This window comes from Haliotis cracherodii, unplaced genomic scaffold (assembly GCF_022045235.1).
Source record: "Haliotis cracherodii isolate W230 unplaced genomic scaffold, xgHalCrac1.p SCAF_11, whole genome shotgun sequence".
Classification (NCBI taxonomy): domain Eukaryota; kingdom Metazoa; phylum Mollusca; class Gastropoda; order Lepetellida; family Haliotidae; genus Haliotis; species Haliotis cracherodii.
The window spans coordinates 1,856,501-1,884,057 of record NW_027266266.1 but is presented as its reverse complement, the minus strand read 5'-3'; the positions used below and the strand labels follow the sequence as shown (position 1 = coordinate 1,884,057).

The following is a 27,557-nucleotide window of genomic DNA, read 5'->3' as shown; positions in this document are numbered from 1 at the left end:
ATAAAGACCTCTAAACATTGTTGGTCCCAAGGCTGAATAACAACCTGTCTGCACAATGCGAACCAGTCACATTTTATGGGTGAACTTGATACAGTTTTAGCCTGCTTCACACACACACACACACACACACACACACACACACACACACACACACACACACACACACAGAGAGAGAGAGAGACACAGATATGTTATTATTTTAACTTATTTCCCTTTCAGACAACTATCGATACCGAACCAAGATGGCCGATTGGACTCTTCCTGTGGCTTTGACCCTCGGTGTCGGACTTCCGATTCTCATCTATGTAATTGTGTCAGTTGTATTTTTCCTGAAGCCTACATTAATTCACAAAAGGAAGAAGGACTACGGATTTAAGCTGCGACGACACTTGAGTCACCGAGGAGGTAATTACATCGAACACGGCGTCATGTGACATGCCTCTGTAGCTGCATGGGAGTACTTGACTGACCTTTCCAATGGTTTGTTCGTTTGTAGTAACTGTTTAACGACACACTAAGTGTATAACGATGGCCTGTTTATAATCGAGTGTTGGCCAGACAATCCAGTGATTGATATTATGACTCACGATCCACGCTGTTGAGGTATGACGACACACTATCAACCAAAACTGACCACGCGATTCATTAGTTGCCTCTGGCTTGGGAATCTGTTCCTGCGATTTGAATATTTGTGGCTAGAGAATTTTGATGAACTAGAACGTTTTGATATTCTAAATTTAGTGAGTGAGTTTACTTTACGACCGGAAATACTTCAGGTTTATCACAGGGTCCTGTAATGGCATTCTCTCATTATAACACTATTTCAACTGACAGTTTTACAACCTGTTGTAAGTATTTTTGCATGCAATACAAAATAAAGTAATATTATTTTTTTCAGGCGGTGGAGAGAAGCTTGAGGGAACCATGTCCGCATTCACCAAGTATGTACAGCAAAACCTCGCTTATCCGGACGTTAAATTCTCAATCAGAGAAACAGCCCAGATTAACACATATCCAAAATTCCCAATTTTACTAAGGAGTATTGTGCTTTAAGTATTTGTTAAAGTCCCTCACAGTAATTGTTCGGAAAGCGGCTTCGCATAAAAAGGGGTTCGTATATCCGACGACCTTGGCCTATATTAAATCGCTTCTCTCTGCATGTTGGAAGATTATCCTGAGAGATGTGACGACATCGGTAAATGTTTCACGTTCACGCAACTATCCGAATATCTGTGTAACTTAATCTGAATATGACAGCGAGTTGAGGCCACATGTCAACAGTGTGTGTGCGGTGATTAACTCGCTCAGCTGACCCGATGTCATCCGATAGAAAGATGTTGTGAAACTACAGTAAACTTCATTCATAACGAACACGCTTATTACAAACTGACGGATATAACGAAATGTGTTTTGATCCCGCCCAGGTCGTATATACTGTATATATGCTTATAACGAACTACGGTTATAGCGAACTAACATTAGTGCACGTGGTCCCTTTGAGTTCGTTATAGCCGTAGTTTACTGTTTGTCTCCTCTCGTGGTGGTGATGTTTAAAGGTGACGTGGGCCAACAGAAGGCCTATTTATGCCCAACACATTGACTTAACTTAATAAGAGTCAGAAAGTACAGTATTGTATTGCGAAAAACAACGACACGAAATCGTTCAGATAGCATGAAGGAGACGTCAGCATAAGTGTTACTCATTTGGTTACACACATACATTGCACGTGAAAATTAATAATGGGAAAAAGAAAAGAAATTCAGAAAAATAATCTCTGTCATGATATGAATTAAAGCCTTCAGCAGACAGTTGCATTTCTGAAAAATCGCAGTAGATCAACATGAGAGAATCTTTAAATGATTGCAAATCATAGAACAAAATCTGTTTAAGCCATTTGGGACCCTATCTAAGTTATATCATATTATATTAAATCATAAAGGCCTAAACCTTGACTTGGACCCAAACCGTGATTAAGGCCTTCAGCAGCAACACAGAACGACGAGGAAATCCGCAGTCTTAACACATCTCTCATCTTGCAGCGCCGTCGAGTGCGGAACCCAGATTCTGGAGATGGACGTCAGGTTGACGAGCGATGACGTCGTTGTGGTGTTCCATGACGAGACCCTGCAGAGGTGCTGTGGAGTCCCGGACACCGTCATCAGCACTAAATATGAGGTATGTCGTCAAAGAACAGAAACGTGTCACCAAGGACGCAGGGTCACGGGCGGGCCAAGTGGCGTATTTGCAGTTCGCGGTGCAGAGGAGACAGGATCCGCTGAGTCTAGTTTCAGATAAATAATCCTGTATGATCAGTAGGGACGGTCGGGTAAGACTATTGGTTCAAGCGTTCGCTCGTCATGCCGGAGACCCGGGTTCGATTCCCGAACATGGGTACTTTGTGTGAAGCCCATTTCTGGTATCCCCCGCCATAATATTGCTGGAATATTGCTGAAAAAGGCGTAAAACCAAACTCCCTCACTGACTCATTCTCCTCTTGGTCAGTCAGCATCACCACGAGCTCGTTTCAGCATGTTGGAGACGTGTAAGACCTTCCTTCGACGTAAGTTCCTAGCCGTATCATTGCTGGATTATTGCTAACAGTGGCGTAAACCCCCCTCACTCACTCCACCTGGGACTGACGCGAAATGATGTAACTGAAATTCGGTGGCCTTACAAATTCATTCACATCGTGATTCTTATAGTTTGTTTTTGTAAGTTATTATTTCTCCCCTTGAATTGCTGTGTTCTCCGTATTTGTTGATTCCGGGTGATTTGCTCTCCGGTGCCCCACTACCCAATGCTGGCCCAAAGAGCCGATGACGTGGAGGATCTAGTGGTCACCGCTGATGGCGTTTCAACGTACTCCAATTGCGTGGGTCGTTGTTCGTGCTGTCAGTCACTGGTTTGTCTGATCCAGACATGATTATCTTCAGACCGTCATCATATGTATGGAATGTTCCTTATTGAGATCTAAGCTCAACACCCTCCGTGCTTCCAAACAGGAGCTGAGACGCCAATTTCCACGTAACCGCGCAATGTACAGTGCAAGGGTTATTGTATGCCTACATATGGACTCTGACCTCTGATCAGCGAGTCATTCGTCTGTCTAGCGACTGGTTCAATGTCAATTCGGTAAACTCTTTAACACATCTGAGAGAGTTTCCGTATTTTATTTTTCTTGTAAATCGCTATGTTCTGTCCCAGGACCTGCCACCAATGAAGCCACCGCTTGACCTCTACTACAGAAAAGGTGACATGCTACACATGATATCATCTTTTGCATTCATTCATTCATTCTACTACTCCAACTACTGCTGCTGCTACTACTACTACTGCTATTAATGCTGTCATTATAACTGCTACTACTACTACTACTTCTACTACTAATGCTAATACGACTACTGCTGCTGCTGCTACTACTACTACTACCTTTACAACTACTGATACTACTAATGCTTCTACTTTTACAACTGATATTGCTACTACTACTACTACTACTACTACTTCTACTACTACTACTACTACTACTACTTCTACTACTAATGCTAATACGACTACTGCTGCTGCTACTACTACTACCACTACTACTACTACTACCTTTACAACTACTGATACTACTAATACTTCTACTTTTACAACTGATATTGCTACTACTACTACTACTACTACTACTACTACTACTACTACTACTACTCATACAATTACGACTACATCTGCACATGATGAATATATATAAATATGAATGATTATCTTACTACTAATGTGTTAGAAGATATAATTATCTTCAGAGGCTCTGATTAACGAAAGAGGTGACAACACATTCCAGGAACAAAACTTATAGATTGTTCTTGCAACTGATGTCAGACGGTCTGGTTATCCATACACACTGACGTACTCTCTTGTATTGTGAACAGGTCACAGGACGTACGGCGATGACACGCGGATACTGACACTGAGAGAAGTGTTTGAGGCATTTAGGGATGTTCCTGTCCTGATTGAACTGAAAGGCACACAGGAGCTGCTCATCCAAAAGGTAAGATATGTGAGTGAGTGAGTGTGTGAGTGTGTGAGTGTGTGAGTGAGTGAGTGAGTGAGTGAGTTTAACTCCGCAATTAACAGTATTGCGGTTATATCACGACGTGCTTGATGTGGGATGGGTGGGTGGGTGGGGGTTGGGGGTGGGTGGGGGTGGGTGGGGGTGGGGGAGAGCCCGAAGTGATGCAGGTCATAGTGCTGACGAACCCACGGTTACAGGTTTATAGCATACCTAAAGGATACAAACGTAGTCAACTGCGGTGCCCTAAGCTACTGGGCCACCCGTGCCCCCTTCAACTCAGAACGATCGAGCTGTACATAATAGGTTGAAACCGGTTGTGGTTCAGATGTATTACACTATCTTAAGGCACGTACATCTGCATCCTCGATTATCCAGGGTACTATATCCGCACTGTACTGTTTGAATGGCAAAATAATACCCTGGTTAACCGAGGATGGTACATCGGATCGGTGTAGTAGCTAAGTAGACACTGATTGTGAGTTCATGTATGCCAGGACCCGCTGGTGATGTGTTCGAATCCCAGCTTGGTTCCGATTATGATCCATGGTCAGCAACATGTCCGTGCTCGTATAGGTTCCCGACCTTACTTCACTGGATTGTCTGGTCCAGACTCGATTATTTACAGACCGCCGTCATATAGCTGTAATATTGCTGAGTGCGGCGTTAAACAACAAACCAACCAACTACACAACCAGACGGTCATGCTGATGCTAGACCTCCTCACACGGGCGGTTGACTAGAAACAGAACGGTAACGAGAACTTGGTGGTCATTTAATAATTTGAGTGTCATGGAATAAACATTTATCATCCAAAACTGGCTCCCACAGGAGATATTGCTTGGATGAGATCAAGCGATATCTACACTGTCTACACTTATCTAATTTAATAATATTTGAGTATTTGAGTCCTGGCGAATGAAATATTTGAGCACGTTATCATTAGATAATCGGACAGCAGGGTACTTGTGTATTACAGTGTTTAATCAACAGCAAACATACACTGAATATGTAATCAGTATAGGAGAGTATGTATAGTAAGTATGTCAATGCATATTCGTTTGGAATGCTGTGTGTTGGATGAATTGTCAGTTAATGAGAATTACGATTCTTAAAAATAAAAGCACGGCTTCGAGTTTGTATTTAAGGAGGTGGCTAACGTTATAGGAGTGGAATAAGTAGGAACAACGCGATACGCTAGCTACTTCAGGTGGCCTAGTGGTAACAGCATCGCCTCGAAACGCTGAACACCCGGGTTCGATTCCCACTAGGGTACAATGTGAAACACCCTCATGTAGAGCCCAGGTGTACAATATGATGGGAGTGGTCAGTATCAAATACTAAGATAGCGGTGACAACAAAGGTAATTGATAACAATAGATTCACCCAGCAGGGACAGTGGTCAAGCTTCCGAGATATACCTAAGCGGCGTAAAATCCCACTCACTCACCTACAGTCGCTGTCGCCATGACGCTGCTATTGGACCTGTGATTGACCTCCACCCGTGTCGTGTATATCAGAATAGAGCTGTGTTCTGTCCCTGTAGGTGTCGGATATGATCACAGAGTTTGACAGAGTGGACAGGACAATCTGGGGCAGCGAAAATAAATCCACGTCGACACTCATGTATTCGCAGGTAAGTCACTTTTACCATACTTTCCTCCCGCTGCATTTCTTAAAACTGACAAGCCAGAGCTCTCACCTTATTCCAAACTTAGACACTTTGCAATGATACGGGTAATGGTAAGAATGTTCCATTAATGCTTAGTTTGGCTCCTGCATACTTACAGGAACTGATCCTGTGAGATCAAAAGATCAATATCTGCTAGTGGTGCCCAAGTCACGTACCAAAACATATCGCGATAGGTCATTTCAACATGCAGAAAACAACAGAAAATCTGACAAACTTTAAACAGACACTGTCTCTTCAAGAGAGCCTTTGACTAGATCAGTCATGGTCTAAGTGCATTTGAGCAGTTGTTAATTGGAAAATGCGCTCTACAAATTCTTAATTTAATTTATTATTTTTCAAATTTTACCAAAAATTAATATGTTAGAACAAAATTTTACATTATTGGAAATTCATCAATTTACCATTTGAAATTAACCTATTAGAACCTAATTTTAAATAACTGAAAAGTAATCTATTTGAACCGAATTTTACGTCATTGAAAATTTATCTATTTTAACAGAATTATATATTACTGTAAATTAATCTATTACAACAGAATTCTACATTATTCAAAAGTACTCTGTTAGTGGAACAGGGTGACGCGGAGAGTAGATCTTGCAGATGCAATTCATATAATAGCTACATCATCACTACTACTACTACTGCTGCTGCTGCTGCTGCTGCTGCTGCTACTACTACTACTACTACTACTACTGCTGCTTTAGCTACAATTTGTCATACATACTGCACGTTTAAGAAAAAAAGTTACCGAAGTGAGTTGTTTGATTGATGACAATATTTACATTGTAGAGGTGCTTAATGGATTCCATTCCATGCATTTCAGAATGCGGACATTCCGATCTTCTTCAGTTACAAAGGGGGACTACTCATGCTCCTCTGGTTCTACACTGGATTACTTCCCTTTGTCAGATTGCGCGAAACCATTCTTGTTGCACCTATGCCATCTATAGAGCTGGAGTGAGTACTTGGCCGGGTCAGACATCGGTAACACCTCGGTGTGCTGGGCACCATCAGGGGAACTGGATAATGAGAATACAGTGATACCCGCATCCTGAGTGAATGAATGGTGTTTAACGCCACAGTCAGCACTATTCCAGCAATACCACGGCGGTTGTAAATATTCGAACCTGTCCATGTGAAACAATCGCACGTGATCAGCCGAGCCGCGGAACTCTTCTTGTTCCACGCTGTTGAACCCTCAGAGTGTCCGGGGAAGAAAGACTCTCACTTCCTCTTCATATTGTACACCTAACTTTACTTGAGGACAAACTTAAGTTCGGGGTGGTTACAATGAAAGGTGAGGCTGTTAGAGACTCGTCGTACTCACGTGTGCATGCGGTCAGTGGTACAGAATCGATGAGGTGGAATATTACTTGAAGTGGCAGGCGACTAGGCTTGTCGTAAGTGGCGACTTACGGAATCGGGTAGGTCTTCAGCAACCCATGCTTGTCGTAATAGGCGACTATGCTTGTCGTAAGAGGCGACTAACGGGACCGGATAGGTCTTCAGCAACCCATGCTTGTCGTAATAGGCGACTATGCTTGTCGTAAGAGGCGACTAACGGGATCGGGTAGGTCTTCAGCAACCCATGCTTGTCATAAAAGGCGACTATGCTTGTCGGAAGAGGCGACTAACGGGATCGGGTAGGTCTTCAGCAACCCATGCTTGCCATAACAGGCGACTATGCTTGTCGTAAGAGGCGACTAACGGGATCGGGTAGGTCTTCAGCAACCCATGCTTGCCATAAAAGGCGACTATGCTTGTCGTAAGAGGCGAATTACGGGATCGGGTAGGTCCTCAGCTACCCATGCTTGTCGTAAAAGGCGTCTATGCGTCACTCGTGGTGTGGCATAACTCACTCATTTACCTACATATTTATTCACAGTTTTCCGAGAGCAGTAACTCCGTTGGAATTTCGTCATAGATTCTGTCCCTAGTATTTGTATATTTGTTTGTTTTTAAAGTGTTTTAACACCCACGCTACAATATTCCTGATTCTGCGGTTGTGCAGCATACATACCATCTTCTTGGTAAATGACCCAGGAGTATGTTTTCCTTGTCATGTTTGGAACCGTTATTCACCGCGTGCTTCGTAATAACTGGTGCATTACTATTGTTTTCAGTCCCCAAAATGGTTTTGAACATCGTGGTTTTGATCGATTTAAAGTATGGCTGACAGACAAGTAAGTAGACCACCCTTCACCAGTTGCACCTCTAAAACACGCCACATTAAACATATACCGCCACATTAAACATATACCTCCACATGAAACATATACCGCCACATGAAACATATACCGCCACATTAAACATATACCGCCACATTAAACATATACCTCCACATGAAACATATACCGCCACATTAAACATATACCGCCACATGAAACATATACCGACACATGAAACATATACCGCCACATGAAACATATACCGCTACATTAAACATATACCGCCACATTAAACATATACCGCCACATTAAACATATACCCCCACATTAAACATATACCGCCACATTAAACATATACCGCCACATGAAACATATACCGACACATGAAACATATACCGCCACATGAAACATATACCGCTACATTAAACATATACCGCCACATTAAACATATACCGCCACATTAAACATATACCCCCACATTAAACATATACCGCCACATTAAACATATACCGCCACATTAAACATATACCACCACATATACCGCCATATTAAACATATACCGCCACATTAAACATATACCGCCACATGAAACATATACCGCCACATGAAACATATATCGCCACATGAAATATATACCGCCACATGAAACATATACCGCCACATGAAACATATACCGCCACATTAAACATATACCGCCACATTAAACATATACCACCACATTAAACATATACCGCCACATTAAACATATACCGCCACATTAAACATATACCGCCACATGAAACATATACCGCCACATGAAACATATACCGCCACATTAAACATATACCGCCACATTAAACATATACCCCCACATTAAACATATACCGCCACATTAAACATATACCGCCACATTAAACATATACCACCACATATACCGCCACATTAAACATATACCGCCATATTAAACATATACCGCCACATTAAACATATACCGCCACATGAAACATATACCGCCACATGAAACATATATCGCCACATGAAATATATACCGCCACATGAAACATATACCGCCACATGAAACATATACCGCCACATTAAACATATACCGCCACATTAAACATATACCACCACATTAAACATATACCGCCACATTAAACATATACCGCCACATTAAACATATACCGCCACATGAAACATATACCGCCACATTAAACATATACCGCCACATTAAACATTTACCGCCACATTAAACATATACCGCCACATGAAACATATACCGCCACATTAAACATATACCGCCACATTAAACATATACCGCCACATATACCGCCACATTAAACATATACCGTCACATTAAACATTTACCGCGTAATACCGTTTCAACCATGTACCAACCACATCAAATGTATTCTAGACTGTTTAACAGGAGGGGCGGTCGGGTAGCCTAGTGGTTAAAGCGTTCGCTCGTCACGCCGAAGACCCGGGTTCGAATCCCGACATGGGTACAATGTGTGAAGCCCATTTCTGGTGTCCCCCGCCGTGATATTGCGTAAAACCAAACTCACTCACTCACTGTTTAACAGGCACGATGCCCATTTGAGAATATATGTACTGTATGTGTTGGAACTGATAATAGTATGTGTATATCTAAATGTGTATAAGGGTGATTGTGAGTAGGGGCGACATATATTATATTTGACATGATGTGTATGTGCAGAAAAACGCGTGGCTTATATGTGCGTGCATGTGTGTGCGTGCGTGTGTGTGCCTGTGTGTGTGTGCCTGTGGTGTGTGTGTGCATGTGGTGTGTGTATATATGTGTGTGTGTGTGTGAAATTGTGAGTGTGTGAGCGAGTGTGTGTGTGTGAATGTGTGTATGTGTGAATATGTGTGTGTGTGTGTGTGTGTGTGTGTGGTGTGGTGTGTGTTGGCGCTGGATCGCGTGCACTTATATTGTATTGCCTGTATTTGTTTATACCAAACTGATTTCACTGATTTATGGCCTCTCATAACAACCGGGTGGTTTCTGTATGTACAGAAAGTGAGAATCTTATAAACAACTCTCTCCGTAATCTAACACTACGATTAGGTTAATGTTAACCTGTGTATCTAACACCATAATTAGTTTAATGTTAACCTGTGCTTTCAGACTCTTCATGCGATCGTCTCTCTTTGGTCATCTGTCCAGGCGCGGGATTCATGTAAGTAGCCATAGGAACGTGATTATCTGCAAACTCTCCACAGCAGAAATTATATTAAGCATCGTTTTGATCTTTCGCGGGTACGCTCTGTCCAAGTGTCACATACTCCCATTGTTTGGGATATTGTTGACTTGATCAAAACAGAAATATACTCACCGTTCTGAGACTATGATCTTAATACAGGAATATCTGTTCACCGTATTATCTGTAATTAATGAACGGACACCCAGAGCCTTACTACCTTTGGTTAGGAGATTGTACTTTTCAAGTTTTTACATTTGTAATGAAATAACAATGAAATGTCCCGGTAGGGAACTACACAAACAGTATATGATAAATCAGATATTCCATGTGTCGAGTGAAATATCACGTTTTCTCTCTTATCTCTCTTATGTACGGGCTACACACTTATGACAAAGGGGAGATAATAGATGGGGAGGTAACTCTTGTAAGACAATAGTTCCGTCAAAGTGTTATTTTAACTGTAATCAAAAGATCACTTTTCTCAACTTCAGGAATCTCACACTGAAGTATATTATAAAAACGATTTCTTCGGTGTACTTAAGCTATAAAGAACGTTCACTGCTATCTTGTTTGAAGATTTGAACCGACACTCTCAGAGTGAGGCACCAAATCGCCAGCAAACAAAGGCAGAGATCTAATCCACTCAACCACCGAGGCTTCCACAAAAACGAAAGTCCGACAACTAGTAGGCTAGATCACGTAATGGTTAACTGCACGGCGGCCATGTCTAAATATAGCAATTGTTATATCTTGTTTGATTCGTCCAGATCGTTTACAGATCGTTACCTTTACACTTGCAGACTTTCGTGTTTGTGCTAAACAAGGACAGCGAGTACAAGCGAGCGTTCCACCAACTGAAGGTCACCGGCGTAATGACCGACTTCCCATCCGTCCTGTCGGCCTACCTTAAGTCGGCTCCACAGACGCCAGGCCCGACAGATAGCTTGTTAAATGCGGACACACAAACGTCAAGGACGACAGACAGCTTGTTAAATGCGAACATACAGTCGTCGGGACAGACAGACAGCTTTGTTAAAGGCGGACACACGGACCCCAGGGCCAATTGATAACTTAGTAAAAGGGGACACAGACGTTGGGGCCGACAGACAGCATGTGAAATGCGGACACAGACGCAAGGCTGACAGACAGCTTGTTAAAGGCGGACACACAGACGCCGGAGCCGAAAGACAGCTCATAAAAGGCGGACGCACAGAGGCCGGGGTCTACAGACAATTTACGAACCGGATACCGATTTCGTTGCGTTACTTTGGCTGGACTATGACTAATTTCAAGGCTTGATCGTAGCGCCACCAGTGGGTATTACGAGCTATGCCCCTACAAACAAATTCTACCTCTCATGTCACTTGCATTTGCTTCAAACAAAATGGCGGCACCCAGTCAAGACGAACTGTTCAATAAACAAGCTTTATATTGTAATAAAACGGCCTACACCGCGAAGTGCATCAAATCACATGAGCACCTTGATTAAAAACATGCAAATATTGCAAAATATCTCTGTAGGACAAGTTCACAGTGCGCATGCTTTGCAAATCCTGCAGTCGACCGAAATTTGCTCATTGAAATCCACGTTGTAAACGAGCCGGCTGTCTGGTTCGTTACGCGATTTTGACTGGACCATGCATAGACGTGTTAGCCCAGCCAATATATTACTCCATAACTCCAGCTTGTTCGGCAAGGGTGGAAACTGGACTTTTTAGTCAGTTAACTGCCTTGCCTCGGGAAGCTGACACACGCCGTGTCTGACAGACAGCTTGTTAAATTCGGAAAATTCGGATGCATAAACGCCAAGGCCAACTTATTAAAAGCGGACACACAGACGCCTGGGCTAACAGAAAGCTTGTTTAAAAGGCAGACGCACTGAGGGCGGGGCCGACAGAGAGCTTGTTAAAGGCGGACAAATAACCCGTAATGTGGACAAAGCTAGTTCAATTCGAACAAATTATACTTGATACACATACATCGTGTTGAAAGGCGGACAAGCAATCAGGTCATCTGTGTTGCACAGACTACTGACAACATCACCTCTACCGTATAGACTTGTATAGTGTACAGGCATACTCAATAACGTATACAAGGTCATGCGAGTAACAGTATCATAGCTCGATTTATTTCTACGATGTGATACTTTGTTTATGATTTTGAATGTTAATATTTTTCTGACCAATACATTGTTATGTTGCTTTGTCATAATAAAACTGGAATAATAAAATAATTCTGAGCGCTTGTCTTTCATTAGATTGCCGGGGTTGGGTATTGGTCAAAAGCAGACACCTTTCTCCAATTAGTCCACAGTGAACACATATCATTGGAGCTCGCACGCAGCAGTTCACCTGAAACAGTCAGTGGTATAAATAGTCAATATACGCCTGACCGGATAGGGAGAAAAGAAGGTTATGACGGCCTAATTACGGGAAAAATACCATCTGATATATAACGTTAAGTTCAAAGGTATCAATTCGAAAAAGTGAGTGAGTATAGTTTTACGCCGCTTTTGCAATATTCTAGCAATATCATGGCAGGGGACACCAGAAATGGACTTTACACATTAAACCCATGTGGGGAATCGAACTCGGGTCTTCGACGTGACGAGCGAACGCTTTAACCACGAGGCTATCCCACCGCTCTTCGAAGTATAGATTCAGGAGATGACAACCAATGTGGTCTAGTGGATAGAGCTCCTGCCCGGATGGTTCGATCCCATGGCCGCGTCATACCAAACGACATTAAAAGATGGTACTTGTTCTTACCCTGGTGCTCGGGATCAAGGATAAGAAACATGGTCGGCTCAGAAATAGTGTTAGTGTCTGAGTATTCTTGTTCAACTGGTATGGTTTCTCAGTTGACAAGCAGAATAAAACCAACATCACTACGGACTAGTACAAGCACACACACACACATGCACGCACACACTCACACACACACACACTCGCACACACGCACGCACACACACTTGCACACGAACGCACGGACACATACACGCACACACGCACGCACACACACGCACACACACACACACACATGCAAGCACGTCGCTATAAAAGTGCAATATATTGAACGAGACGTTCAACCCCATTTCACCTGAAATAACATAACAATGTAGTTTGCTGATATACAGCATAACCCCGTAAGTACGGAGACCTCGTTTCCCGACCTACACTATTCTATATTCTGCGTCTATTGCTTATGAAGGGACATCACTAAGGACCGTAAGAGGTGGATCGATGCTCATTATATCAATCACTGGGTTGTCTGATCCAGATTTCTATTTGCAGACCGCTTCAAATAGCTGGAGTGCAGCGTTAAACAAAAAACAACAACCAAAAGTATTATTTGGGTTCCGGGTTAGAATAGGTCCCAGCCCCTTGTCTAGCCAACTAGATGGATCTGTCCCCGCACCTACGACGCCGTAGTCCCCGGATTGTCTAGTCCAGACTAGAACAAACAACATATCACAACGTCATTCATTGTTAATCTAGCCGCAAACGAGTCTCGTGACAACTGATTTTTGGCGCATATTCCGACACATTAACGATGCAGAAGCTAGCAGCAGCTCTTTCGCCCACCAACTGTCGCTAATTGAGAGAGCAACAGGATACAGATTAACGAAGAGGAAAGCGCAACCTTATTGTTTAGTGGCAGTCCAAATGGTCATAAGTTATTCACGGACCATAAGCTCAGGTCCGATGTTGACGCTGATGTTGACGCTGATGTTGATGTGGATCATTGAGAGCAGCGGAGCATGTCGTCCATGGCGCCGTAAATACGTTCCCTATGCGCCCCAGAAACCTATGAGTGCAACACCCACATTCGCTCTGATGTTTCGTGGTTTGTGTGTTTGTAGGTTTCAGTGGTAAAAGTCTAACACATGCATCAGCAGTTCCTCCCACATCAAGCTGAAAACTCGCGTTAAACCCGTCAGGTCCTTTGCCGTGTAATATTGGCATAAGAATGGTTATATGGCAGTGTAATCTTTTTTCAAATGATTGTAACTTTGTTGCATTGCTTCTGTTGGGATTATGAAGACACTCATTGCATTGTGTTTGGGCAGTGAGCAGTCGTCAGGAAGTTACCATATTTCTTCCGGTTCGGCATTCCGCGAACAGTGATAGCATGTTACCAAAATTTCTGTAATGTTCTATGTGGTGAGGGCATGGTATAGAAATTTCCAGGAGCTTGTTAGGTTGTATATAAGGGGACAATAGAGTGTTTGCGTATCTCTCACGCATGTCATTGCTTTGGAACCAGCTTTCATGTGAGGATCGAACATCACACTGATTCCCTGCCTTGCCCTTCCTTGTCGCCGCTTGGTGAATAATATATTATTATCACTGACTTTTGCTATCAGGGTGTATTTTTGTATTTGATACTGATCACTGCCATCATATTATTTATTTTTATTGAATATGTTACTACCACTTTATTGTGTACTGCCATTTTAATTGCGGTGCAGAAATTTGTGTTGATTTGTAAACTTAGTTAAGTTTTGTATAATATTATATTATATAATATATTTCTTGATTGTATACCACTTGTTGTTTGTTTGTTGGTTTCACACTAAGTTATTTTACGTATATACATGTGTGTATGTCTGGATTAACATATTGTTTCAATTTGGGGATAGACACGTAACGGAATCTACATATTCTACCTTAGCCTTTCGACGTTACACAGATGACCGTATGCAGTGTCTTTGTGGAAGCTTTGGAATTAGATTTCGAAAGCATTTTGTAATGCGGTGCTATACTCTACGACAGTGTGTAGTGAGGCGGCGCTATACTCTACGACAGTGTGTTGAGAGGTGGTGCTATTCTCTACGACAGTGTGTTGTGAGGCGGTGCTGTTCTCTACGACATTGTGTTGTGAGGTGGCGCTGTTCTCTACGACAGTGTGTTGTGAGGTGGTGCTATTCTCTACAACAGTGTGTTGTGAGGTGGTGCTATTCTCTACGACAGTGTGTTGTGAGGTGGCGCTGTTCTCTACGACAGTGTGTTGTGAGGTGGCGCTGTTCTCTACGACAGTGTGTTGTGAGGCGGCGCTGTTCTCTACGACAGTATGTTGAGAGGTGGTGCTATTCTCTACGACAGTGTGTTGTGAGGTGGCGCTGTTCTCTACGACAGTGTGTTGAGAGGTGGTGCTGTTCTCTACGACAGTATGTTGAGAGGTGGTGCTATTCTCTACGACAGTGTGTTGTGAGGTGGCGCTGTTCTCTACGACAGTGTGTTGTGAGGTGGTGCTATACTCTACGACAGTGTGTTTTGAGGCGGCGCTATACTCTACAACAGTGTGTAGTGAGGCGGCGCTATACTCTACGACAGTTTGTAGTGAGGCGGCGCTCTGCTCCACGACAGTGAGTTGAGAGGTGGCGCTATACTCTACGACTGTGTGTTGTGAGGCGGCGCTATACTCTGCGACAGTTTGTAGTGAGGCGGCGCTCTGCTCTACGACAGTGTGTTTGTTCAGGCGGCGCTATACTCTACGACAGTGTGTTGAGAGGTGGTGCTATTCTCTACGACAGTGTGTTGAGAGGTGGTGCTATTCTCTACGACAGTGTGTTGTGAGGCGGTGCTGTTCTCTACGACAGTGTGTTGTGAGGTGGCGCTGTTCTCTACGACAGTGTGTTGTGAGGTGGCGCTGTTCTCTACGACAGTGTGTTGTGAGGTGGCGCTGTTCTCTACGACAGTATGTTGTGAGGCCGCACTATACTCTACGACAGTATGTTGAGAGGTGGCGCTATACTCTACGACAGTGTGTTTTTAGGAGGCGCTATACTCTACGACAGTATGTTTTTAGATGGCGCTATACTCTACGACTGTGTGTTGTGAGGTGGCGCTTTACTCTACGACAGTGTGTTGAGAGGCGGCGCTATACTCTACGACAGTATGTTGTGAGGCGGCGCTATTGACCTTTTTCACACTTCGCTTCTTCCGGTTTGAAAGCGAGGCTTGGAGAGCAGAAGGTGAAGGCTGGATAGCACATGAAACACATGGAGATGTCAACAAGGCACGCAATCGGGACAAACTGCGACAATTTAACCATCCCGGTACATTTATCGTAAGTATTGAACATTATTCTTATTGACAAACTATTCTACTGTTATCTGGTCTCCTTATCGATATAAATTTGAGTCTGCCCGTTCTGTTGTGATTTCAATTTAAAATATCCATGACCACCTGGTAACTCCCAGTGCAGTTTATGGTAGCTCAACAGACTTAATACAAATGCTACTGAAATCTTGTAAAGAATAATTCATTGTTTACACACCATGAAGCCAAACTATTTATTGTGAGTTTAAATATTTTTGCGGGTTGTATTTGAAGTCGAAATAGTGACCTTTTGACCATGTCTAGATATATGTCAGAAACTAACTAAATTGATATGTTGATATAATGTATCAAATTGTAACCTACTGAGAATTTACAATCGTAACAAATCAGAAGTTTGCATCAGTTGCGTATTCGATGTAAATTGTAATGGACTCAAATGCATTCCAATAAAATATTAGACCTCTCGATCTACTTGTGCTGTTGTGATTGTGAACAGTTGATATTTTGATTGTCAATGTTGACAGATTAGATTGCATGAGGTGTAATATTTCAACTGAATTATTACATAAAGGGTGTGTAAATATTTAAAGTAGAGTACAGTTTGATCTGCAATTTTGGTAACAATTAATATTTCTACCAAAATGATATTTACTTTACTGTACCAATTTAATCATGTCATGAAATGAACAAAAAACCCAACTAATTAATGTCCAGTAAATGTTCAATCTACATGTGATCTTTATATAATTTACAGAAACAGATAACTCTTTAACAGTTTGTATTCAAATATTTCAAATGCATAAATTGATATTGACATTACTAAAATTTTAAAGTATCAAAAGAATTATTTTTAATTCCCATGCGTATTGCAATCATAACTCATTTATTCCCTTTGTTTAATTGTGAAACCCATCTGGTTTTGTGTCCACACACTTAATTCAAAACTTTTAAAACAAAAAGATTTCTTTTGTGCAAGCAATTGCCATGTATTATTGATTATCAATCATATCAATTTATATATAAGAATATAGTTGTGCTTACTGTGTCATTTTGCAATACTTATATTGTTATGGTGTAATATTTTACTATTGTTAACAATCTTTAGAACTTTAGTTTATTTCTATCAAGTCAAGTGGTGTGATCATTTTGATATTTTTTTATTATTCAATCAAAACGAGAAAAAAAAAAAAAAAAAAATACATAGAAGAAATTTGTTTTCCTTGTCAAATAACGATGATAGCATGAATTTATCTCATGCTCCTTGTATAGCATGCTCCTTGTGAAAATTCATTCCATTTCTTCTTCGAATGTACCTAATATGATAGTTTTAGGGAGACATTACTGACAGCTATCGATAATCTTGGAGGACAAAAAAATCTACATAGTATTCTTTTTGGTGATCCAAACTTAGATGTTTTCCTGAATACAAAAATATTCTTGTCCGTACACAGATTTATAGAAACGACTAACAGATTCAGTAGCTAGCATATTATTGTTTCCAAACTGTTATTCATTAACATTGTTAAATCTATATTCTACACTAAAATGTATAATATTAGGATATGTATGAGATGCACACTGTCTTCACTTTCCAGCACATTGTACATATCCTTCATATGAGCACTGTTTGCGCATTATGTTTCCACAATGTGAAGCTTCAACTGTAAATTGTTCATTTTCATTATGCAATATTATGTATAACTGTATATAAGGAGAAGGCGGTAATAAGTGCTGCCCTTTGTCTTTTTGGACAATAAAATATGTTTAATAATATTTCATCTTGTGATCTGACAAAGTTAATATTTTCAAGTCAAGATATCAACTTTAGTAAACCACATGAAGGGATAAACATTGCATTTGACCAAATAAATTCAAGTCTTACATTTTCTTTGTGATCTGCATGACCTTACTCAGAAAACCATAGTGTCAATGAGGCAGACTGACTGTAGGTGTGACAAAACGTGATATTTCACCTGATTTTCACTCCAGCGAAAGTATGTTTTCAACATGGTCAGAGTAAACAAAGTATTTCATGATTAAATACATACCGGTAATACAAATATCAAAACGTGTTTCATTAAAACAAGAGTGAATTTCTGTGTGACATTGATATTAAGAGCTGTAGTACACTGTCATTAAATTGATGCATCTGTTGAGTTTACTGTTTACAAAGAATATACAGTTTGTGTTTTCGACATATCAGATGAATTGATTCCTTCAAGATTGTTCTTAAGTAGCATGTAATGTTACACACTGTGATTAATTTTCCTTAAACTTCTCTATTTCAGAAGAAAGTTGTTTTCTAAATAAGCAATATTTTGAGAGAAGGTGAATGTGCATTGTTTATAAAAAATGTTATTGAAGTAGGAATATTTTTACAATATTATTGAATTATTCATTTCAGGCAAGCGAGTCAACACAATGAAGTAATAGTATCCGGTGACAGATGTCTGGTGGAGCTTTCTGCTGACAGTAACACAATGGTTACAATGTGCGTCCTGTCAAAGGACGAGGAAGTGAAAAGCCATAATCATTTAATCAACAAATGTGCTTCCTGTCACATTTCACTTAAATAGAACGAGGAAGTGAAAAGCCTTATTCACTCACAAATCAACATGGCCAATATTTATCGGACACTGAAAAAGCACATTGTACCATTTGTTTTCTCCTGGAATTTAATTAGGTGCTTTTGACTGACAAAAACACCCAGTCCATGTTAAGTTTTGAAAACTTATATTGTGAGAAATAAAGATATGAAAATTTTGGTTTGTTTTTCTTTGTTAAATATGAGAAATCCAGATTGTTCCATCAACATAATTTGTACTGATACATATATTTTATCTTTGCTTGATTACCAGTTGAAGTTGATTCCTTTTTATCGTTTGTTATTTTATCTGTACTCATATCTGATCAAGACATTTTCAAACTATTCAGGATAAATGTATTAGTAGCTTCCTTTTGATATACAATTACCTATCATCATACAGGATTAGGTGAGGGTTTTCAAGAAGTTGGTAGTTGTATCAATTTTTATATTTCTTCAATTTCATACATTATTTATATTTATCAATTTTTAGTTTCCTTTTAACTTATTTTAAACAGTTCACACATTATTACTTTTGTCGTGCACGGCGCAATCTCAATCAGCAATAATCAGTTAAGTAAGTGATGTTTGAAAGTATCATCTGTCATTGTACACACTGAATAGAGTTATCGCCCCTACTGAACATTTATTTTGACACACGAATTATTTTCATAATTAATATTGTAATATGTTAAAATGAAAATCTTAGCAGAAAAAGTGTCTTTTGTCAACTGGACTCATGGCAAAACGATAGTACGTTGTGCAGCAAACACCACTATGAAACGTGAAATAAACATGCATGATCTCAATCTTGATCCAGAGTTCGCCAAGCCACGCATTGACTGAGCAATTTTGCAAAAGTATACTGACGTGTTTCATGTTATGCAGTTTATTTACGATACAAAACTTCTGTCATTGAATGTACTGTCACATTGTACCTATATGCTGACGAGATTATGATAAAACAATCTAATTCTGAAATACGTATCTCGAAATGCACCTTTCGATTCACTTCCGGGATCCTGACAGCAAAATGCTAATTCCAGTGTATTACAGGCATATTTTATTTGGACCTCATGATTTAATGTGAATTATCTTCTGTATTAGATACAGAGGATACCATTTTTTGTTTGTTTAAAATGTCTATCAGTGAAATGCACAACATGCTGTCTGTTCCCTATGAGCTGATGCGACTCTCACTGCATGGAGCTATGCTCTCCAAGCCTCGTTTTCGATCCAAGATGGCGAAAGTGTGAAAAAGGTCAATACTCTACGACAGTATGTTGTGGGGCGGCGCTATACTCTACGACAGTGTGTAGTGAGGCGGCGCTATACTCTACGACAGTGTGTTGAGAGGTGGCGCTATACTCTACGACAGTGTGTTGAGAGGTGGCGCTATACTCTACGACAGTGTGTTCTGAGGCGGCGCTATACTCTACGACAGTATGTTGTGAGGTGGCGCTATACTCTACGAGAATGTGTAGTGAGACGGCGCTATACTCTACGACAGTATGTTTTGAGGTGGCGCTATACTCTACGACTGTATGTTGTGAGGCCGCGCTATACTCTACGACAGTGTGTAGTGAGGCGGCGCTATACTCTACGACAATATGTTGAGAGGTGGTGCTATACTCTATGACAGTATGTTGAGTGGTGGTGCTATACTCTACGACAGTGTGTCGTGAGGCGGCGCTATAGTCTACGACAGTGTGTTTTCAAGTGGTGCTATACTCTACGACTGTATGTTGTGATGTGGTGCTATACTCTACGACAGTATGTTGAGTGGTGGCGCTATACTCTACGACAATATGTTGAGAGGTGGCGTTATACTCTACGACAGTTTGTTGAGTGGTGGCGCTATACTCTACGACAGTATGTTGTGAGACGGTGCTATACTTTAGGACAGTATGTTGTGAGACGGCTCTATACTCTACGACAGTATGTTGAGTGGTGGCGCTATACTCTACTACAGTATGTTGTGAGGTGGCGCTATACTCTACGACAGTTTGTTGAGTGGTGGCGCTATACTCTACGACAGTATGTTGTGAGGTGGCGCTATACTCTACGACAGTGTTTTGAGTCGTGGCGCTATGCTCCATGTTAACCTTTGTACACATTATTGCCATCCCACTAACAGTGATTGACGTATTTGCGCTAAAGCTGTTATGAAATGAAAAGATTAATATTGAATATCTGACCTCTCTCCATGCACCCCTAACAATAAAGCTGCTAATGGCTGGGATGGTCAACATGCAAGGTAGATTGGCGTCTCGTAGTGGACATGTTGTCCCTAGGGTCACCTGTACTCACTGCATTAGTTAGACTCAATGACCACAAGCGCCCATCACACCAACATGTGCCTTCAAGCGCCCGTGAATCAATAATTACTTGTCAGATATTATTCCACCGAATGTTTGTTTTAAGTGATGCCAGGGTAATAACCGTTACTTAAAAAATCATATTATTAATCGACAATACCCAAAGTCAGTACACACAGGGCGTTTTAATGTGTTAGAACACAGGAAGATAATTATGTACTGAGTGAATATTGTGGCTGGTGTTTCCCCCGTTGTTTCATGATGCGACCAGTCCGTGGTTAGTTGTAGACATCATGCCCCGTGTCCTCCAGCCATTTCCCGAGCCTGCGATTGAAGCGAGCTGTTGCTACAGTTGAACCCAGCAGAACAAGGTGAGTCGTTATTCGCTTCTACAGAAATCCACTTTCGGTGCCGTTGAGAATAACATTCATTCATTTTCTCCGCATTTAATTGCAACATGGTTTAAGATCTTCAAGCACTTGTGCTGTATTTTGTCAACAAATTTTATTATCATTTGAATTCATTTTTCAAAACATATTGAGCTGTATACTCCCATATTTGATGGAGGTTAACAATTAAACAAACAAGAAATGGTTATTTGATGGTGATGTATTTGATGTAGGCATCATGACCTTAAGTTTGCAGTGATTCAACGACTGTTTCAGCCTATTAAAGTTTTGATAACGTTTGTAAGTTTTTTATGAATCCAATTTTCAGTTGTAGACTTTATTTGGCTGGGCAGTTCACGTGGTATTTAAGAAAAGTGGGGTTCAGGTGATGCTAAGTCGATACAGCTTTTTGTAAAATAAGGGGTGCATTTAGCAATTTGACAATTCGCGTTCAGTAATCATGTTTTTTTTATTGTTTGTTGTTTAACGCTATCAACTATATCACGGCGGTCTGTGAATATTGAGTCTTGACCAGACAAACCAATGATTGATATCATGACCATCGATCTACGTAATTCGGATACGATGAGATGCATCAACCTAGTCAGCGATCCTGAACACCTGATCCCGTTAGTCACCTCTGACGAAAGTAATCATGTAATTACATTTCCAATTAACAATTATATGCAAACTCCCAAGAAATTTCTGTCAAGAGTAAAATTAATAAATGAATATTTTGCAATGCAATTAGAAAAATCATTAATACACTTTTTCGAACATCCTTTACAGCTGCAATTACATCAGGATGATCATTCTTCTCCTGCTTTCTTTCCTCGGAATCGCAACTGCCTCGAACGGAAGTGACGTAGTCAACGCGATCCAGAATACAACAAGATGGACATCGCCCGTTGACAAGTACAAGACACACGACTTTGAAGAAGGGTTGGTGTCCAAGACACAGCGGGAGACGTGTGAACTTATCGCCAATATCATACTCAGGCCCATTGTGTGCATTTCCGGTTTTGTGATGAACGTCATCGGATGTTGTGTACTTCTACACAAGTCGTTACGTCACTCTTCGTACCGTTATCTGCTCGGTCTATTAATAGCTGACTGTGGTTATTTGCTATGTGGAATTATCAGCATTCCGATCAATGTAACACAACTGACAGATGAGGTCTTCTCCAGTTACTTAAGGTCCTTGATCGCCCCATTCACCTCTCTATACGCTGAGGAAGTATTTTCAAAGATTTCAGCCTATATTATTTGTGTCCTGGCTCTTGATAGGTTAATTGCCATTTCCTGTCCACTGAAGGTCAAGGACATGTTCCTATCTCGACATTCCGGCAAAGTCAGTATTTGGTTATTCATAATCATAAGCGTGCTTTATGTTCCAATGATATTTGAGAGACACTTTCTTCTTGAATTCAACCCACAAATAAACCAGTCGATGTACATGCTGGACAAAATCTTTTACTCAGAGCCATTGGAATCCATTATGGTGCATCAGAGAATCGTCATACAAAACGTCATTATGACATACATCCCCCCAATCCTCCTCCTCCTCCTCAACATTGCAATCCTGGTACAGCTGGTCGTCATCAGAAAACGCCGGAAGTCCTTATTTGGCAAGACTTCGCAGGAACAAGGAAAAGTGACCTTGACATTGATTGTCATTTCCGCTTCCTTTTTGACCGTGTTCATTCCAACAACTGCGGCCCACATTCTCCACAACCAGGAACCGCAGTCCTTCTCCCTTAGGAGGAGGGAACATAACTTCATGGTGATGATGCGCACATGTACGTCTCTCGGCTGGGCCATGAACTCCGCAAACGACTTCATCATCTACGTCATCACCAACGTCAAGTTCAGATGCGCGTTCAAGCAGATGTTTTGTTGCCATTGTAACAAGATACCCTAAACGTATCAACGGCTTCAACAAGCAAGAACACGTCATCGTCTACGGCGACTTCAGTCGAAACTATGTAACCTTGTTCACAAAGCGTTCTTTAAGCTACGACTGTCACGATAGTCGTAGAGCAAATTTTGCACAACCTGCACAACAGTTTAAAGGAATCGTGAACGCTATGTTTTCCCAGCTAACTACGAGTTGAAATGTCAAAACACCAGTGGAAACGTGCTTTGTGGATATCGTGCGTTCTGCTTTTGGTCGCCTCGCCCGAATGATGTACGTGACCGATTTGACAGTATGTGACGAGAGTCACGGAACACCGCAATCTGTCGCCACTACAATCTCTAACCTTTGAGGATACTGGTTACACCTGGCGGGGAGCGTTCCCTATGACCGACTGTATCAGCCTGCTCACACCGACGCCCACACAGCCTGAGCCATATATCCGTGTCTGCCCAGGGAGGTGAGTGAGTTGCCCTGGGCGCTGCTCTGAACGGTACTTCATTTACATCAAGCTGTGGCAGCACGGGGAAACTGAAGCGATGCAGGACGTGAACGGTGTCCAGTTCCGGGAAACTGACGCGAGGGGAAGCATCACAATCTCGGAATGTCTCGGAGTAACCAGCTTCGAGTTGTTCTTCCTGGAGGTTTCATTATTTGTTTGTTTGTTGTTTAACGCCGCACTCAGCAATATTCCTGCTATATGACGGCGATCTGTAAATAATCGAGTCTGATCAGACAATCCAGTGATTGACATCATGAGCATCGATCCACACAGTTTGGAGACGATGACATGCATCAACCAAGTCAGTTAGCCTGAACATCTTCCGGAAGTACACAAGCTACATTGCTACAGTGCTACATTGTATGTCTTGTGATATAGGTTCGTGTCCTTTTTAAATAAGAAGGCCATAACTATGTGAGGAAGAGAATTTATGGATGTCAACTTTTTAATTATGAGGAACACAACATTTCGGAGTATATGCTTACTTCTTCATCACTGCTCCTGATGAAGGAGTAAGCATACTCCGAAACGTTGTGTTCCTCATAATACAGAAGTTGACATCTATACATTCTCTTCCTTATGTGTATAACTTCTAAATGTCTTTCAAAGAGTTTTGAATTTGTCGTATGCATGTTGTGCTTATATTGTTTGACTTCTTAAGTATGACAAGTGAAGATTTACTTATTACAAGAAATGTAGATTTTGATTTCGGTTCTTATTTTTTGTTGTTGTTGTTTCAATGTGACAATTGCTGTGCATTTTAAATGTGCCGGAAACGCAAGTGTTGTGCTACATGTGCCCCTCCTGTCCCAGGGGGAGACTTTAAGTGAAATCTAACATGCTACCGGAAGTGTTTCATTTATATTTATTTTTTCATCATGTTTTCGGATTTTACTTTTTTAAATTAAATGAAACATTGAAGCATGAGATCAGCTTGTTTTCAAGGAGAGGCGTATGTCACATGGTGAGAATATCACCGTTTTGTTTAGCTTTAGCCATGTCTAATTTATTAGAACGTTGTATTCTTGTTTGGGTTCGTGTTTGATTTTTATATGGTGTGAGTTCCTTGGAGGTTGGTTTTCCGTGTACTTGTGTAAAGAAAAGCGACAAAATATTTTCCATATTCAGGAGAAATCTCTGCTAAGAACGACCATGAGCAGGATGTACGGTGCGGAGTTAACGTTCGGAGGTTGAGCTAGAACTCTGCTCACCTCAGGTATGTCTCAACTGGATCTCCGCTCACCTCATGTATGTCTCAACCGGAGCTCAGCTCACCTCTTGTATGTCTCAACTGGATCTCCGCTCACCTCATGTATGTCTCAACTGGAGCTCCGCTCACCTCATGTATGTCTCAACCGGAGCTCCGCTCACCTCGTGTATGTCTCAACTGGATCTCCGCTCACCTCATGTATGTCTCAACATGAACTCCGCTCACCTCATGTATGTCTCAACTGGATCTCCACTCACCTCATGTATGTCTCAACATGAACTCCGCTCACCTCATGTATGTCTCAACTGGAGCTCCGCTCACCTCATGTATGTCTCAACTGGATCTCCACTCACCTCATGTATGTCTCAACTAGATCTCCACTCACCTCATGTATGTCTCAACTGGAGCTCCGCTCACCTCATGTATGTCTCAACTGGATCTCCACTCACCTCATGTATGTCTCAACTGGAACTCTGCTCACCTCATGTATGTCTCAACTGGATCTCCGCTCACCTCATGCATGTCTCAACTGGAACTCCGCTCACCTCATGTATGTCTCAACTGGATCTCCACTCACCTCATGTATGTCTCAACTGGAACTCCGCTCACCTCATGTATGTCTCAACTGGAACCCCGCTCACCTCATATATGTCTCAACTGGATCTCCGCTCACCTCCGCTCACCTCATGTATGTCTCAACCGGAGCTCCGTTTGTGACTTTAGGCAGGTATTCTAATCATTGATTATTTATCGGTATATATTGTTCAAACATGCTACAATGATTGTGATGTTCTTTGTGGTTACAGTGTGAAGGTCAATACCACTATTATCTAGTTCTGTATGTGTCTGCATATTATGTACTTCCTGTTGTGTAATAATTGTTTCTGAACAATGATGCCGATGTTGTCCATACCCCCAAGAGAGAAATAGTGGTCTTGATAGCTAAATAGTGGTCTTGATAGCTAAATAGTGGTCTTGATAGCTAAATAGTGGTCTTGACTGAAGACATATGCGTCGACCATAAAAACACCTTGACACTCAGCATTTACACAAGAAGTGTGTGTGTCTCTGTGTGTGTATATATATAATTATATATATATGTGTGTGTGTGTGTGTGTGTGTGTGTGTGTGTGTGTGTCTGTGTCTGTGTGTATATATATATGTGTGTGTGTACGTTTGTTTGTGTTTGTGTGTGTATGTGTGTGTGTGTGTGTATATATATATGTGTGTGTGTATGTTTTGTGTTTGTGTGTGTGTGTGTATGTCTGTATATATATATATATATGTGTGTGTGTATGTTTGTGTCTGTGTGTGTGTGTGTCTGTGTGTATGTTTGTGTATGTGTATGTGTGTGTGTGTCTGTGTGTATATATATATGTGTGTGTGTATGTTTGTTTGTGTTTGTGTGTGTATGTGTGTGTGTGTGTGTGTGTGTATATATATGTGTGTGTATGTTTTGTGTTTGTGTGTGTGTGTGTATGTCTGTGTGTGTATATATATATATATATGTGTGTGTGTGTATGTTTGTGTGTGTCTGTGTGTCTGTGTGTATGTTTGTGTATGTGTGTATGTTTGTGTATGTGTGTGTGTGTGTGTGTGTGTGTGTGTGTGTGTGTGTGTGTGTGTGATAAATATGAGGAGAACGTTGAAGCTAGAAAAATAAATACAAATTAATAGTACGTACAGTGTTGCGTAATGATTCCCAAGTGGAAACGCGAAGGTTAACCCCTAAAATCAGTGAAAAACCACACAAGATCAATGTGAAATTATCAAACTCTATTGAAACCAACAGGACTAAGTTTACAATCACAAAGGGATATGCAATTGATCAAAATATGAGGCAGCAGTGATAAATAATAGGAGATTTGTCACAAGTCAGTGCACTCACGAATGTCTGGTATTTGTCACAGTTGACACACTGGGGAAGAGAAAAGTCTCAAGCCGCCCTTGTCTCGCTTTATATACACTCTTCAAAAAATGAAACGCACACGTAGTATGTTGATCACTGAACCTGACTACACAAAAAATCCTGTATATAAATTAGATATACATGTATGTTATTGGAAAATGTTGGTGGCCTGATATTCGACAAACAGTGCGTCAAAACGGAGCTATTATCGATTTGCAATGTCTTAAACGGCATTGTTTTCACACTTATTCAAAAATGTCTTGGAGGAAAACAGTAAAGCAAATTACTTGTGCAAATTATGGCATTCGTTACTCGTGGTAGTGGTTATTAAAGGCAAGCATAAGCCAATAATTTGTCATTCAATTGTCAACATTTTCGAAAATGCCGAGACTCAGAGCTGCCGATCGGAACAGCCAAGAGGGGAATCGCACTCTTCTGTTGAACGTCACTTCAACGTCCACCATAGCACCATTTGCCGGCTTTGGGACCGATACACACAGTTCAGTTCCACTGCATACCGTCCGAGAACCGGCCGAACTGTTAAC

General features: G+C 41.3%; 1 protein-coding gene across 1 annotated transcript; it reads left to right on the top strand.

Moving 5' to 3' along the window:
* The first annotated feature begins 241 nt into the window (after positions 1 to 241).
* On the top strand, positions 242 to 11,342 carry LOC139455213 (lysophospholipase D GDPD1-like). Its single transcript, XM_071236759.1, has 10 exons — positions 242 to 405; positions 899 to 941; positions 2,041 to 2,176; positions 3,206 to 3,251; positions 3,916 to 4,034; positions 5,602 to 5,691; positions 6,572 to 6,705; positions 7,872 to 7,931; positions 10,045 to 10,096; positions 10,921 to 11,342. Exons 1-10 carry the CDS (start codon positions 243 to 245, stop codon positions 11,185 to 11,187), a joined length of 1,110 nt encoding a protein of 369 aa, XP_071092860.1. The 5' UTR covers position 242; the 3' UTR covers positions 11,188 to 11,342.
* Positions 11,343 to 27,557: the final 16,215 nt, after the last annotated feature.

What these genes read in the sequence shown, in the direction of transcription:
- LOC139455213 (XM_071236759.1), top strand. Translation starts at nt 243, where the DNA reads ATGGCCGATTGGACTCTTCCTGTGGCTTTGACCCTCGGTGTCGGACTT. An exon ending in ATGCCATCTATAGAGCTGGA is followed by an intron (nt 6,706 to 7,871) that starts GTGAGTACTTGG and finishes TATTGTTTTCAG; the next exon opens with TCCCCAAAATGGTTTTGAAC. An exon ending in AAAGTATGGCTGACAGACAA is followed by an intron (nt 7,932 to 10,044) that starts GTAAGTAGACCA and finishes CTGTGCTTTCAG; the next exon opens with ACTCTTCATGCGATCGTCTC.